The following is a 15,757-nucleotide window of genomic DNA, read 5'->3' as shown; positions in this document are numbered from 1 at the left end:
CGAAACACAAAGTGCTGGAGAAGCTCAGTGGGTCGGGCAACATCTGCCGATGTTTCGGGTCGGGATCCTTCTCCAGACTGATTGTAATACAGGGGGAGGGAGCTGGAAAAGGGAGGTTGAGATGGGGCAGACGCCTGATAAGTGATAGGTGGATACAGCTGAGGAGGGCGTTTGGCAAGTGGATGGAGGAAGTGGCAAACGCTGGAGATGAGAAGGAGACAAAAGGATGTCAGATGAGGAGGAGAATGTTGGAAACATGTTCTGTTTTTGCGTTAGATTTACACCAACTAATGATTTTTTTTTACTTTGCATCAGGTATAAGTACTTCTCAATGACATAGCCTGACCAGTTTAAAGAAGCTTCTTACACAACTTGGAAAAAAAATCAATAATTAAAAACATAATGTCTTTTCGAGTACCAATCCTATTAAATGTGAGGAGTTCATTATATCCTTGCAGAAAGGCACCAATGGTCAATAGACAATAGACAATAGGTGCAGGAGTAGGCCATTCGGCCCTTCGAGCCAGCACCACCATTCAATATGATCATGGCTGATCATCCCCAATCAGTACCCCGTTCCTGCCTTCTCCCCATATCCCCTGACTCCACTATCTTTGAGAGCCCTATCTAGCTGATAAGTGATTGGTGGTTACTTAAGATGTACAAAGGGCCTGATTAATTTGCTCTCAGGCCTCTGAGTTCCTCCAGCACTTTGTGTTTTGCTCAAGATTCCAGCATCTGCAGTTCCTTGTGTGCATGTTCTGTGGCCTATTGTCTATGGGAAGTGAGAGAGAGTCTTACTTGACAACTCCAAAGAACTGCAATGTCTTCACAATGAGCGGCACGGTGGCGCAGCGGTAGAGTTGTTGCTTGACAGCGCCAGAGACGACATTCGTTCCTGGCTGCGGGTGCTGTCTGTGTGGAGTTTGTACGTTCTCCCCTTGACCACGTGTGTTTTCCCCAGGTCCTCCAATTTCCTCCCACAATCCAAAGACACACATACATGTTTGTCAGTTATTTGGCTTCGCTAAAAATTGTAAATTGTCCCTAGTGTGTGTAGGATAGTGCTGATGTACGGGGATCGCTGGTCGGCGTGGACTCGGGCCTATTTCCGCGCTGAATCTCTAAACTAAACTAAGAACCATCCCATTCCTCATTGACAGTGTGCTTAATGTCAGAAAAGATAAGGAAGCATTAATTCCCTGGGCGGAGACAATTGAACATGAACTCAAAACCATTCTCTTCAATTCATTTCTGTTCTCCTTCAATAATCTTCATTTTCCTCCAGTGCCTTGTGAAGTTTATGTGTAATATTTTCGCAATAAGATTATTTCTGTTCTCATTCTATGTTGTTCTATCCTGGTAGCACTACAGTATAAGATAAGCTCGGCATGCTGCAACGTCCGACATCAAGTAAAGATGAGCTGGCCCAAAGTGTTTCTGATTATTCTATTGACTCTGACTCCGACAGCTCCGAAGAAGAAACAATCTATGACACCATCAGGGCCACAGCAGCGCAGGCCGACGCCAGGATGGAAGACTCGCAGAGCAACAGCCTGGTCATCAGAGTCCTCATCCCCGACTTGCAGCAAACGGTAGGTGCCTCGTCAATAAAAAATTTCATCCCGGTAAAACCCCTGACCCACGGTACGAGTTCATTCCACGAGCTCTCCCGAGTTTACCCTGATTCGAACTCGGAGCTTTACGGTAATGGCCACTCGTCAGTACTCGGGGCTCACGTGGACATTTTTCATCATGTTGAAAAATCTTCACGAGTCTTCCCGTGCTTACCTGCCGTTAGCGCTAATGGACGTCCCCGAGCTCCGACGTACCCGCTACGTTCATTCTCCGTGCTAACCACGAGTTTGATTTTTTTTTAAACTCGGGAGAGCTCTTGGAATGAACTCGTACCGTGGGACAGGGCTTACCGATTAAAAAAATAAAACAGAATTGAAAAAATGAGCAGTAAAGAAACTATCTTCCATAGTTAGGAGGAAAGACTATTGTTTGTGTTTAGGGTGGCACTGTGGCTCGGTGGCGCTGCAGTAGAGTTGCTGCCTCACAGCACCAGAGACACGGGTTCGATCCTGACCACGGGTGCTGTCTGTATGGAGTTTGGACGCTCTCCCCGTGTCTGCGTGGGTTTTCTCCGGGTGTTGCGGTTTCCTCCCACGCTCCAAAGACAAACAGGTGTCTAGGTCAATTGGCTTCGGTAAAGATTGTAAATTGTCCCTATTGTGTGTAGGATAGGGCTAGTGTACGTGGACTCAGTGGGCCGAAGGGCCTGTATCCACTCTGTATCTCAAAACTAAACTAAAAATTTGGAATGAAATATTACTCATGGTGATCATGAAGCTATTGGATTGTCATTGACTACCGTCCTTCAAGGATGGAAGTTGTTCTGCTTGCCTGCTCTGTCTCTCACATGACACGAGAACCAATTTGCAAAGCAGCAAGTGAAGTCCAAACGAAAGTCATTGTACGTTGAAGAAAATTAATGCTCGGGGAAATGAGGAAATAAGACCAAGTGCAGTTTATACGGTTTACCCTTCAATTAGATCACGGCTAATCCCCGACTTCAATGGTTGCTCAATTCTTCTATTCTTTAATTCCCCAGAAACTATTATTTTTTAGGAGATTAAAAAGCTATTGGACATTTGGTTGTGTGCCGTTAAATATTGCGGATCACTAACAGAGCAGTCCGCTGTACAAGTTCAATCAAAACCGATGATAGACACAAAGTGCTGGAGTAACTCAGCAGGTCAGGCAGCATCTGTGGAGAAAAAGGATTGGGTGATGTTTTGAGTCGAGACCTTTCTTCAGAAGGTATTTCTAACCTTCGTCAATTCAGGGGACAGGCTGTTATGACAGCAGAACCTCTTTAGTTGGAAGTGGAAAGTTTACCATTGTGAGGGCAGTCAAATACCTATCGCAACGGGCTATCACTGGTAGGATGGGCTGAACGGCCTCATTCCACATTGCGTGATTCCCTACCTGTGTCCCCACACATTTGTTTGTTTGGATTGTTTTCTCTGGAATGCCGGAGGTTGATGTACAGGGTAAGTTTTTTTTATAGACAATAGACAATAGGTGCAGGAGTAGGCCATTCAGCCCTTCGAGCCAGCACCACCATTCAATTTGATCATGGCTGATCATCCCCAATCAGTACCCCGTTCCTGTCTTCTCCCCATATCCCCTGACTCTGCTATCTTTAAGAGCCCGATCTAGCTCTCTCTTGAAAATATCCAGAGAACCAGCCTCCACCGCCCTCTGAGGCAGAGAATTCCACAGACTCACAAGCCTCTGTGAGAAAAAATGTTTCCTCGTCGCCGTTCTAAATGGCTTACTCCTTATTCTTAAACTGTGGCCCCTGGTTCTGGACTCCCCCAACATCGGGAACATGTTTCCTGCCTCTAGCGTGTCCAAACCCTTAACAATCTAACACGTTTCAATAAGAATCCCTCTCATCCTTCTAAACTCCAGAGTGTACAAGCCCAGCCGCACCATTCTCTCAGCATATGACAGTCCCGCCATCCCGGGAATTTACCTTGTAAACCTACGCTGCACTCCCTCAATAGCAAGAATGTCCTTCCTCAAATTAGGGGACCAAAACTGCGCACTATACTCCAGGTGTGGTCTCTTTTTGTTATAGAGGGTAGTTGGTGCCTAGAACATGCTGCCAGGGTTGGTGGTAGAGGCGGATAAGATAGTGATGTTCAAGAGGCTTTTGGATAGGTACATGGATATGCAGGGAATGGAGGGATATGGACCACGTACAGACAGAGGTGATTAGTGTGGCCGAGAGTAATAGACTCAGCGCCGTAGACTCATACGTTTTGGAAAAAAGCCATTTGGCCCAACTTGCCCACGCCGACCAACATGCCCCATCGACACCAGTCCCACCTGCCTGCATTTGGCCCATATCCCTTGAAACTTAATAGGATTTCGGGAAAGTAAGATTCATGAACTTGTTACTAGCAACAAGTTCAACCATGTTGTATTAGCTAGAAACAAGCACATATTATTACTAAGGTGGACGAAAATGCTGGAGAAACTCAGCGGGTGAGGCAGCATCTATGGAGAGAAGGAATAGGCGACGTTTATGGTCTCAACCCGAAACGTCGCCTATTCCTTCGCTCCATAGATGCTGCCTCAGCCGCTGAGTTTCTCCAGCGTTTTTGTCAACCTTTGACGATGTCTTTGTTGTTTGTCGACGCTCCACGGAATCGCTGGCAATCTATGGGACACAGCGTGCTGGCTGTTGGATCCATTGTGTGTGTGGTCTTTGTGTTTAGCAATGGCTCCACAAGTTGACTCTGGGAGATTATTGACCACGTTATCAGAGACCTCCTGCCAGACAAACAGCAGGAGGCCACTCAGCCTGTAGTGGCGACGGCCGATCATTCAATTATTCTTGCTTCGATGCACTATTCTTTTCAGAAGTTTGCTGCTGAATCGATTTCCACTCTCCTTGCGGGCTCCAAATACCAATGCGTGAAGTTTCGTTTATTCATTGCCACGTGTCCAGCGATGCTGTGAGATGCTTGTTCTACATGTCAATCAATAACTCCTTTCCATCTCTCTTGCACACTGCCCATCTCTCATCTTTGTCCTTCCCATCTTCCACCCTCCTTCACCTCATCCCTTCCCGTTCCTCCCCATCCCTCTTCCCCTCCCATCTCGTTTTTTCTCTGTCTTGTTCTTGCCAGCTGTTTTTTTAAAAAAATTCTCTCTCTTCTCTCTCCCTCTGTCTGCCGTTGTCTCATTCAGTCCTTCTGTCTCTCCGCCTGTTTGGCTTTGTTGTATCTGTCATTCAATCTGTGTGTTTCTCTCTCTCTCTCTCCCGTGCCTCGATCCCTCTCTCTCTTGTCCCATCTATCTCTCTGCAACACCTTCTATCTCTCTCTTTCTCTCTCAGACTTTCTATCATTTTCCCCAGTACTCCCCTCTCTCTCTCTCCCTCTCCCTCTCTTTCTCTCTCTCTCCCTCTCTCCCTCTCTGTCTCTCTCTTTCTCCCTCTCCATCTCTTGCTCTATCTATCTCTCCCTCTCTCTCTCTTTCCCTCTCTTTCTCTCTCTCTTTCTCTCTCTCTCTTTCTCTTTATTTCTTCCCCTTTATCCCTCTCTGTCTGTCTTTCTCTCTCTCTCCCCCTCTCTTTCTCTGTCACTCTGTAATATCTTCTATCTCTCTCCCTCAGTCACATGCCATGCACACCCACCATTGCACCATTGGCATTAACACATGGCTAACAGTCAAAGAGATTTATCAGATTATTAGGTCCTGTGTTGAGGAGGGGCAGGAACTTGGTGATAACTTTCCCACATGGCGAGTCCAGAGCCAGGGGCCACAGTCTTAGAATAAAGGGGAGGACATTTAAGACTGAGGTGAGAAAAAACTTTTTCTCCCAGAGAGTTGTGAATTTATGGAATTTGCCTGCCACAGCGGGCAGTGGAGGCCTAGTCACTGGATTTAAGAGAGAGTTAGATAGAGCTCTAGGGGCTAGTGTAGCCAAGGGATATGGGGAGAAGGCAGGCACGGGTTATTGATTGGGGACGATCAGCCATGATCACAATGAACGGCGGTGCTGGCTCGAAGGGCCGAATGGCCTCCTCCTGCACCTATTCTCTATGTTTCTATGCTGCTAACCCATGACACCAGATTTCCTGCATGAGGCTCGGTCATTTATTAAAGGGAAGCAAGATTCAGTGCCTCCATTTCTTCAAATTAGCGGTAATTCCAAAGGGGCATTGATGGGAATTGTGAGATTAACCTAATTAACGCACATCACCAGGGAACCGCCTGCTCTCGACAGCAAGTATTGAAGGAAATTAGATTCCACTCCTGAACAAAAGGCAGAGAACTGAGGGGGTAAAACTGAGTGGCTTTATGGAAGTTGTCATACAGTCGTTGAGTAATTGCATTCCAAAGTCTTCATCTCCTCATGAATATTTAAGGCATGGCAGAGAGTTATTTATTGAGGGGGAAGGAGGCCATTTGGTCCATCATGTTAATACCAGATGAATACAGAATTTGAGTTAAGAGTCATTGTTTCATACAGCTTGGAACAGGTCGAACATCCACGCCGACCAGTGATCATGCTCAACACTGGCAACATAGAAACATAGACAATAGGTGCAGGAGTAGGCCATTCGGCCCTTCGAGCCTGCACCGCCATTCAATATGATCATGGCTGATCATCCAACTCGGTATCCTGTACCTGCCTTCTCTCCATACCCCCTGATCCCTTTAGCCACAAGGGCCACATCTAGCTCCCTCTTAAATATAGCCAATGAACTGGCCTCAACTACCTTCTGTGGCAGAGAATTCCACAGATTCACCACTCTCTGTGTAAAAAATGATTTTCTCATCTCGGTCCTAAATGACTTCCCCCTTATCCTTAAACTGTGACCCCTTGTTCTGGACTTCCCCAATATCGGGAACAATCTTCCTGCATCTAGCCTGTCCAACCCCTTAAGAATTTTGTAAGTTTCTATAAGATCCCCCCTCAATCTTCTAAATTCTAGCGAGTACAAGCCGAGTCTATCCAGTCTCTCTTCATATGAAAGTCCTGCCATCCCAGGAATCAGTCTGGTGAACCTTCTCTGTACTCCCTCTATGACAAGAATGTCTTTCCCCAGATTAGGAGACGAAAACTGTATGCAATACTCCAGGTGTGGTCTCACCAAGACCCTGTACAACAAGATCCTGAGGTGGCGAAAATGTTGGAGGATTATATGCTGTAAAAAGGGGACCATGGAGTCCATGGGTTTATGAAGTCTATGGAGATCATGGGTCTATGAACACCATGGTTACTTTCTATGACTGGTGACCTTGGAACGTTTCAGGAATGCTTCATAGAAACATAGAAAATAGGTGCAGGAGTAGGCCATTCGGCCCTTCGAGCCTGCGCCGCCATTCAATATGATCATGGCTGATCATCCAACTCAGTATCCCATCCCTGCCTTCTCTCCATACCCCCTGATCCCTTTAGCCACAAGGGCCACATCTAACTCCCTCTTAAATATAGCCAATAAACTGGCCTCAACTACCTTCTGTGGCAGAGAATTCCACAGATTCGCCACTCCCTGTGTAAAAAATGATTTTTTCATCTCGGTCCTAAAAGACTTCCCTCTTATCCTTAAACTGTGACCCCCTTGTTCTGGACTCCCCCAACATCGGGAATAATCTTCCTGCATCTAGCCTGTCCAACCCCTTAAGAAGTTTGTAAGTTTCTATAAGATCCCCCCTCAATCTTCTAAATTCTAGCGAGTACAAGCCGAGTCTATCCAGTCTTTCTTCATACGAAAGTCCTGACATCCCAGGAATCAGTCTGGTTGTCCATCCCAAAATCGGAGAGGGTTTGTTCCCTGTCAGAAATGACTCGTGGGCCAAGCAGCGACTCATTTGCAAGGCGACAGCTCTTTGAAATGTATCTAGGAAACTCTTCTGAAAAACAAAAGAAATAAATCAAAGCAGATTGCTTTCCTACGGTCAGGCAAACGCCTCCTGTGCTGTGAGAACGGAGAGGATGAGAAGGAGTTTCTTCCCACAGGCCATTCTTCCCACAGGCCATTCTCAACTCCTATCTCTCCAGCGACTAACTTTACTGCGCCATTTTACTGTTGTGCGGTGTCTTTTTAAAATCGCTGTTTTTTTCTCCTTTCTCTTCCCTCCCTCCCACAAATATGTAATATGTGAATATGTGATTCTGTTCCATTCTGTTTGTAGTTTGTTTTTTGCACAATTCGCGAGCATTGCCACTTTACATTTCACTGTACATCTCGTATGTGTGTGTGTGACGAACAAACTTGACTTGACTTGAAGGTACACAAAAATGCTGGAGAAACTCAGCGGGTGCAGCAGCATCTATGGAGCGAAGGAAATAGGCAACGTTTCGTCCCGAAACGTTGCCTATTTCCTTCGCTCCATAGATGCTGCTGCACCCGCTGAGTTTCTCCAGCATTTTTGTGTACCTTCGATTTTCCAGCATCTGCAGTTCCTTCTTAAACACTTTGACTTGACTTGATTGGTATGAAGACGGCAGGCGCTGTCTGGGTTCTGCAACGAGAGTGAAGTCTGGAGCACACTGCAAGAGTGCAGTGTCCTCCATTGTATTGTATTGTATTCAAATTTATTGTCATTGTCTCAGTTAGAAACAACGAAATGAATTTCCCTTACAGGCAGTATCATAAAAATAAAAATAAAAATAAATAAATAATAATAAATAATAAAACATATTAAAAATAAAATAGAATTTAAAAAAAAATTCCAAGGCTACGGGCATGGACTATGGAGATGATACAAATTGGGTAAAGACAACAGCAAATTGTGGAAAGCAATTCGGAGCGGCTTTATCCAGCAGAGAGTCTGAGGGGCGGATCTGAGAGAACTGTGCAAGATTATCAGAATAGAGTTGGTAGATTAGTCAACATAATTTTCCCAAGATAAACACAAAATGCTGGAGGAACATCAGCAGTACAGGCAGCATCTCTGGAGAGAAGGAATGGGTTGCAGGACTCGTGCCTGTCTCCGGTGTAAACCAGCATCTGCATTCCCTTCCTGCGTATCTTTTTCCCCGAGGTAAGGCCATCAAGAACGAGGGAGCACGAGTTTAAGGTGAGAGGACAGAAGTTGAGGGCACATTGCATGGGAAGGAACTGCAGGTGCTGGTTTATACTGAAGAGAGATACAAAATTCTGGAGGAGATCAGCGAGTCAGGCTGCATCTCTGAGGGAAAGGAATATGTGACGTCTCAGGCCGGAACGGTTCTGTAGACCGACCAAGGGTACCAACCGGAAACGTCACCTATTGCTTCTCTCCAGAGCTGCTGCCTGATCCGCTGAGTTACTCCAGCAATTTGTGCCTATCTGAGGCCATATGTTTGATTGATTCAATCCATGGAAACAGGCCCTTCGGCTCACCGACTCAGTGGGCCAGGTAGCATCTGTGGAGGGAAATGGACAAGCGATGTTTTTTTTTAAATTTTATTAATCAAAAAATGTATTCAATTATTAAAAAATAATAATTACACTACAATAAAACAAGCCAGAACCCACCACCATAATAGAATACAAACATATATCCATAGTAAACTATTATACAATTATGATACAATCCTTATTGAGGATACATTCTACATCCTGCGGAGCCCAGTGGTCGCGGAACTCCCTCAGGGTGCCCGTAGACAGGGCGTATTCCCTTTCTAACCGCACCCGGGCACGGACGTAACCCCGGAAAAGGGGCTTGGGTAGAACCTTCCACCATCTGGCGCCTTGAATCGCGGATGGCCAGCTTGGCCAGGCCCAGGAGCAACCCAACCAGGACATCTTCAGCCCTACCCTCTCCCCTACACACAGGGTGTCCAAAGATGAGGATGGTGGGTGTAAAATGCAGCCAGAAGGCAAGGTGCAACAAGCGATGTTTTTTGTCGGGACCCTTCCTTAGACTGATAAGGTTCCTGTTCCTGCAGAGTTTAGTGTAGTTTAGTTTGGAGGTACAGCACGGAAATAGGCCCTTCAGCCCACAGAGTGCATGATGACCATTGATCATCGATTCACATGAGTTCTATCTTATCCTACTTTCGGATCCACTCTCTACATATTAGAGGGAATTTACTGACGCCTATTAACCTACAAACCCGCATGTCTTTGGGATGTGGCAGGAAACCAGAGCACCCAGAGGAAACCCACACAGTCACAGGTAGAATGGGGGCAAATTCCACACAGACAGCACACAAGGTCAGGATTGATGCCGGGTCTCTGGCGCGGTTAAGGGCCTGTCCCACTTTCACGACTTAATTCCAACCCCCTGCCGAGTTTAAAGGACCTAAAAAAAAACAAGATTGTGGTAATCTACGAACTCCTACGACCTTCCACGACTATGTTCACGAACTCCTACGAACTCCTACGAGTACCTCTACGAATTCCCACGACTATTTCGATGTCCTCCTTACGAGTAAAAAGTTGCAATTTCTTTCATCCCGATCATTTTTTTACTCGGGGACATTTATTTATCGGGCTGGAAAAAACGTCCCGGCTTACCTGATGCCACGATTACCTACGGCTTGCATAACGAGCCGCTACGATATATCTACGAACTCCTACGGCCTCCTACAGACTCGTTACGAACATTCTGAGAGTTTGAATCAAGGGGAAAACCCGGGAGAATTCGAGACAATATACAATACAATACAATACAAATTTATTGTCATTTGAGCCCCAATGAGACTCAAACGAAATTTTGTTTCCACAGCCATACAAACAAAAACAATGTCCTACAGACATACACACAATTAAGTTCACACAAACATCCATCACAGTGAACCCACTGTGATGGAAGGCAAAAGTCTTTTCTCTCCCCTGCTCTCCATGTCTCTCCCGATGTCCAAGCCCCAGGCGGGCGATGATAAGTCCCACGGCCATTTTAGGCCGTGCCGGGCGATTTACGGCCCCGCTCCCGGTCTAGAAGTCTCGAAGTTGGAGCCCCCGACGGGCGCTGGAATGTCCCACGGCCATGAAGCCGTGCCGGGCGATGTATGACCCCGCTCCGGGTCGTTCCAAACCCCGCGACACGGGCTGGAGAAGTCGCGTTGCGGGAGCTCCGGGAAGCGGTCTCTCTCTCCCCCCGGACCCGCGAGCTCCCGATGTCCCGACAGTCCACCGAACCTGCGGCTGCGTTGCTGGAGCCTCCCGAGCCCCAGGAGTCGAGTCGCAGCAGCGAGTCACCACCGCTCCCCACGCTCCGAGGCCGGCCAGCCCCACGATGGTGAGTAGTCCGCACCTCCGCAGTCTCCCGAGCCCCCGGGTCGTTCAGGTTGGAGGCCGCTCCACGGTGCTAGGCCCCAACGACAACGGAGACCCGACAGGGAAAAGGTCGGGTCTCCCGGACAGGGAAGAGATTTTAAACGGTTTCCCCCGCCCCCCACATATACACATTTAAAACCAGTATTAAAAAACACCAAACACTACATTTAACTAGACAAAAAATAAAAAAAAGACAGACAGGCTGTAGGAGCCGCTGCAACGAGTCGCGCCGCCACCAGAACTCGTGAATGTGGGACAGGCCCTTTAGGAAGCAGCCATTGTGCCACCCTACACAGAGTGTACATCTGGAACATGTGGCCTGAGTAGGTGTTGGAACTAGATACAGTTGCTAGGTTTAAAAGGCTTTTCGGCAGACACAAATATGCAACTATTCAGCAACAAGGAACGACAGATGTTTGAATCTTGAGCAAACCACAAAGTAACTCTGCAGGTCAGACAGCATCTGTGGGGGGAATGGATAGGTGGCGTTTTGGACAGGGGCACTTCTTCGGACTCGGGTAAGGAGCAGATTGGATCAGTGTAGCTGGAGCAGAGGTTGGTATAGATGTGGTACGTAGAAGGGACTGTTTACTGCACTGTTTGATCCTGAGTTCCCGTGAGGACTCTGGGGCTTCTGCGACCCGGCAGGGACCTGGGCGAGAGACAGCATCTTGGTCCGCAGTGGAAGAGCGTATTTATGGGACAACTTTTCAAACAATTGAATGTCATCTCAAGGATGTCGGGGAGTTGAATTTCGCCTCTCAAAGGCACTGGTTTTACCAGTCTGTAATCATTGTGCTGGTTTCTAATAAGCAATTAACTTTGATGTTGTCAACCAAATATCTGATTTATGAGAGAATCAAAGCGTTCTTGAGGAAATGAAGTAGAAATGCAATTTAAATTCTTCATCTGTGCCAGAAAATAGTTGTCTCTGACAGTGATCTCTAAGGAGCTTATGTCTTTCCCTAGTTACTTGTTTACTCGTAATATACTTACAGGGCTGTCCCACTGGGGCGACCTAATCCGCGAGTTCAGAAGAGTGTCTTCGAGCATCAAGCTTGAGGGCACTCGTCTGGAAAACCTTGAGCTGGATCGACCGTCAACGATGAAATTGCGAGCTGGATCGACTGACCGCACACACACAAACACATCGCAAAGGCGGGGGCCAGGGAAAGCGGGGGAGCGCTGTCTGAAATTCACACCCGCGATGAAGAGGAAGGTAAAAGACGGCTGCACAGTGTACGGTAAGTCCTTTAGAGAGCGTGGAAGGGTGCGGGGAGAGAGGGGGAGAGAAGGAGAGAGAAGGGGAGAGAAGGGGAGAGAAGGGGAGAGAAGGGGAGAGAAGTGGGGGGGAAGTGGGGGAGAAGGAGTGGAGACACTTTTAAGAAGTCAGACAACTTTTAATAAAGTTTAGCGGGCATTTAACATTACCGGTCGGTTTTCCTTGATCCTGAGAACTCCAATGAGCCAATTAAAATGCCCGGTCAGCAAAGGAGATTGCCTACGGCTGCCCTCGACTGCCTGTAACTACATAGCGACCCCACATCACTGCACTATGAATTCAAAAGAACCATGCCGACCAATTTCTACTCGCGGAAACATTTTCAACATGCTGAAAAACTTTCCTCGACCTAGCTGAGGCCGCGAGTATGCGGGAACTTCCTTCGAGCATGAAGGAGAGTTCCAGTGACCTTATAAGACCACCTTGGACCACGTGTCGACCATGCTGCGAGTTTGAGTCGAGGGCAAACTCTTCTTAACTCGCAGATTAGGTCGCCGGAGTGGGACTGCCCCTTTAAGGGCCTGTCCCACTGCGGCGACCTAATTGCCGAGTTTAGAAGAGTTTAGGAGAGTTTGAAAAAGTGTCACGTTGAAGACCTCCTTCAACTATGTTGAAGACCAGCTACGACTACCTTCGATTATCCTCGATTCCCCTCGATTACCTACGACTAACATGCCGACCTACTACGACCTACTTCGACTAAACCTACGAGTAAAAAAAATATCGATTTTTTTCTATGGCGACCTTCCTTTACTCGCAGACATTTTTCAGCATGTTGAAAAATACGCCGCGACCTAGCTGAGGCCTCGAGTACGCGGGGACCACTCTCGAGCGTGAAGGAGAGTTACAAAGACCTCCTTGGACCTCGTGTCGACCATGCTGCGAGTATGAGTCGAGGGCAAACTCTTCTAAACTCGCGGATTAGGTTGCCGCAGTGATACAGGCCCTTTATAGAATCTCTTTGGATTCTCCTTCACTTTGTCTGTCAAAGCTATCTTATGCCCACTTTTGTGTCTATCTTTGTATCTGTGTAAGGTATATATTGATCTGTTTGGATAGCATGCGAACCGAAGCTTTTTGCTGTACCCCGCTACCTGTGACAATAATGAATATGAAACATCGACCTGAACTGAATTCATTCAACATATTGACACAACATGCTGGGGTAAAGGGCCTGTCCCACTTGCGTGTCATTTACGCAACATCATTTACGCGTCATGATGCACGACGCGCACGTGATGTGCATATAACCATATAACCATATAACAATTACAGCACGGAAACAGGCCATCTCGGCCCTACAAGTCCGTGCCGAACAACTTTTTTCCCTTAGTCCCACCTGCCTGCACTCATACCATAACCCTCCATTCCCTTCTCATCCATATGCCTATCCAATTTATTTTTAAATGATACCAACGAACCTGCCGCCACCACTTCCACTGGAAGCTCATTCCACACCGCTACCACTCTCTGAGTAAAGAAGTTCCCCCTCATGTTACCCCTAAACTTCTGTCCCTTAATTCTGAAGTCATGTCCTCTTGTTTGAATCTTCCCTATTCTCAAAGGGAAAAGCTTGTCCACATCAACTCTGTCTATCCCTCTCATCATTTTAAAGACCTCTATCAAGTCCCCCCTTAACCTTCTGCGCTCCAGAGAATAAAGACCTAACTTATTCAACCTTTCTCTGTAACTTAGTTGTTGAAACCCAGGCAACATTCTAGTAAATCTCCTCTGTACTCTCTCTATTTTGTTGACATCCTTCCTATAATTGGGCGACCAAAATTGTACACCATACTCCAGATTTGGTCTCACCAATGCCTTGTACAATTTTAACATTACATCCCAGCTTCTATACTCAATGCTCTGATTTATAAAGGCTAGCATAACAAAAGCTTTCTTTACCACCCTATCTATATGAGATTCCACCTTCAAGGAACTATGCACGGTTATTCCCAGATCCCTCTGTTCAACTATATTCTTCAATTCCCGACATATGGTGCGCATTACACGTGCATGGTGCGTAGGCAGTGACGCGCGATCTCGCGCGGCGCCCCAGGATTTTGGGATGTACAAAATCTTTGCGCGCCATCTGCGTGACGCGCAAATGACGCCCATGTGGGACAGGCCCTTAACTCAGCGGGACAGGCAGCATCTCTGGAGAGAAGGAATGGGTGACGTTTCAGGTGGAGACCCTTCTTCAGACTGGTCAACAGCTTGGTCGGAGGCCGCGCGGCGCCATCTCATGTTGTGATCTTTTGCAGAAGTGTATGCGGTTTGACCCGGATGCCACGGTCTGGGTGGCCAAGCAACGCATCCTCTGCACCCTCAACCACAGCCTGAAGGACGTGCTGAATTACGGCCTCTTCCAACCAGCCAGCGATGGACGGGACGGCAAGTTTTTGGACGAGGAGCGACTGCTCAAAGAATACCCCCAGCCCGTCAACAAAGGGGTTCCCTCTCTGGAGGTAACTAATAATCCTGGCTCTTTTCCCCATCCAGTTTATTCTTTAGGCTTTAGAGATACAGCGGGGAACTTCAGCCCACCGAGTCCTCACTGACCAGCGATCTCCCCACATTGACATTGACCAGCGATCTCCCCACATTGACATTGACCAGCGATCTCCCCACATTGACATTGACCAGCGATCTCCCCACATTGACATTGACCAGCGATCTCCCCACATTGACATTGACCAGCGATCTCCCCACATTGACATTGACCAGCGATCTCCCCACATTGACATTGACCAGCGATCTCCCCACATTGACATTGACCAGCGATCTCCCCACATTGACATTGACCAGCGATCTCCCCACATTGACATTGACCAGCGATCTCCCCACATTGACATTGACCAGCGATCTCCCCACATTGACATTGACCAGCGATCTCCCCGCATTGACATTGACCAGCGATCTCCCCACATTGACATTGACCAGCGATCTCCCCACATTGACATTGACCAGCGATCTCCCCACATTGACACTGACCAGCGATCTCCCCACATTGACATTGACCAGCGATCTCCCCACATTGACATTGACCAGCGATCTCCCCACATTGACACTGACCAGCGATCTCCCCACATTGACACTGACCAGCGATCTCCACACATTGACATTGACCAGCGATCTCCCCACATTGACATTGACCAGCGATCTCCCCACATTGACATTGACCAGCGATCTCCCCACATTGACATTGACCAGCGATCTCCCCACATTGACATTGACCAGCGATCTCCCCACATTGACACTATCCTACACACACGAGGGACAATGTACTCACACACCAAACCAATTAACCTTCATACCTGTGCGTCTTTGGAGTGTGGGAGGATCTCGGGGAAAACCCACACAGGGCACGGGGACAACGTACAAACTCCGTGCAGACAGCACCCGTGGTCAGGATCGAACCCGGGCCTCGGGCGCTGCCAGCGCTGCAAGGCAGCAACTCTACCGCTGCGCCACCGTGATGACCTTTATCATCGCCATTGTTAATTGGGAAATTGACACATTTATCCAGTGTGATTGGAACTCTTGTAACATTTTACAGCCCTTTAAACTTGGGTGGCACTGTGGTGCAGCTAGTAGAGCTGTTTCCTCACTGTGCCAGGGTTCCAAGTTCGATCCTGACCTCGGGTGCTGTCTGTGTGGAGTCTGCACGTCTCCC

General features: G+C 47.6%; 1 protein-coding gene across 6 annotated transcripts in view; it reads left to right on the top strand.

Annotated features, from left to right (window-relative positions):
• Positions 1 to 15,757, top strand: part of shank2 (SH3 and multiple ankyrin repeat domains 2) — a 624,608-nt gene that overhangs the window by 144,493 nt on the left and 464,358 nt on the right. For 4 of the 6 annotated variants that reach the window (XM_033038733.1, XM_033038731.1, XM_033038732.1 and 1 more), the window contains exons 1-2: positions 1,392 to 1,595; positions 14,346 to 14,549. In XM_033038733.1, the coding sequence (XP_032894624.1) occupies positions 1,392 to 1,595; positions 14,346 to 14,549 (408 nt within the window). Of the gene's footprint in view, positions 1 to 1,391; positions 1,596 to 14,345; positions 14,550 to 15,757 lie in introns of those variants that run through there. The other 2 variants (XM_033038734.1, XM_033038735.1) reach the window with 1 other exon arrangement.

Source organism: Amblyraja radiata, chromosome 20 (genome assembly GCF_010909765.2).
Source record: "Amblyraja radiata isolate CabotCenter1 chromosome 20, sAmbRad1.1.pri, whole genome shotgun sequence".
Classification (NCBI taxonomy): Eukaryota; Metazoa; Chordata; class Chondrichthyes; order Rajiformes; family Rajidae; genus Amblyraja; species Amblyraja radiata.
This window is presented reverse-complemented; position numbering and strand designations above follow the sequence as displayed.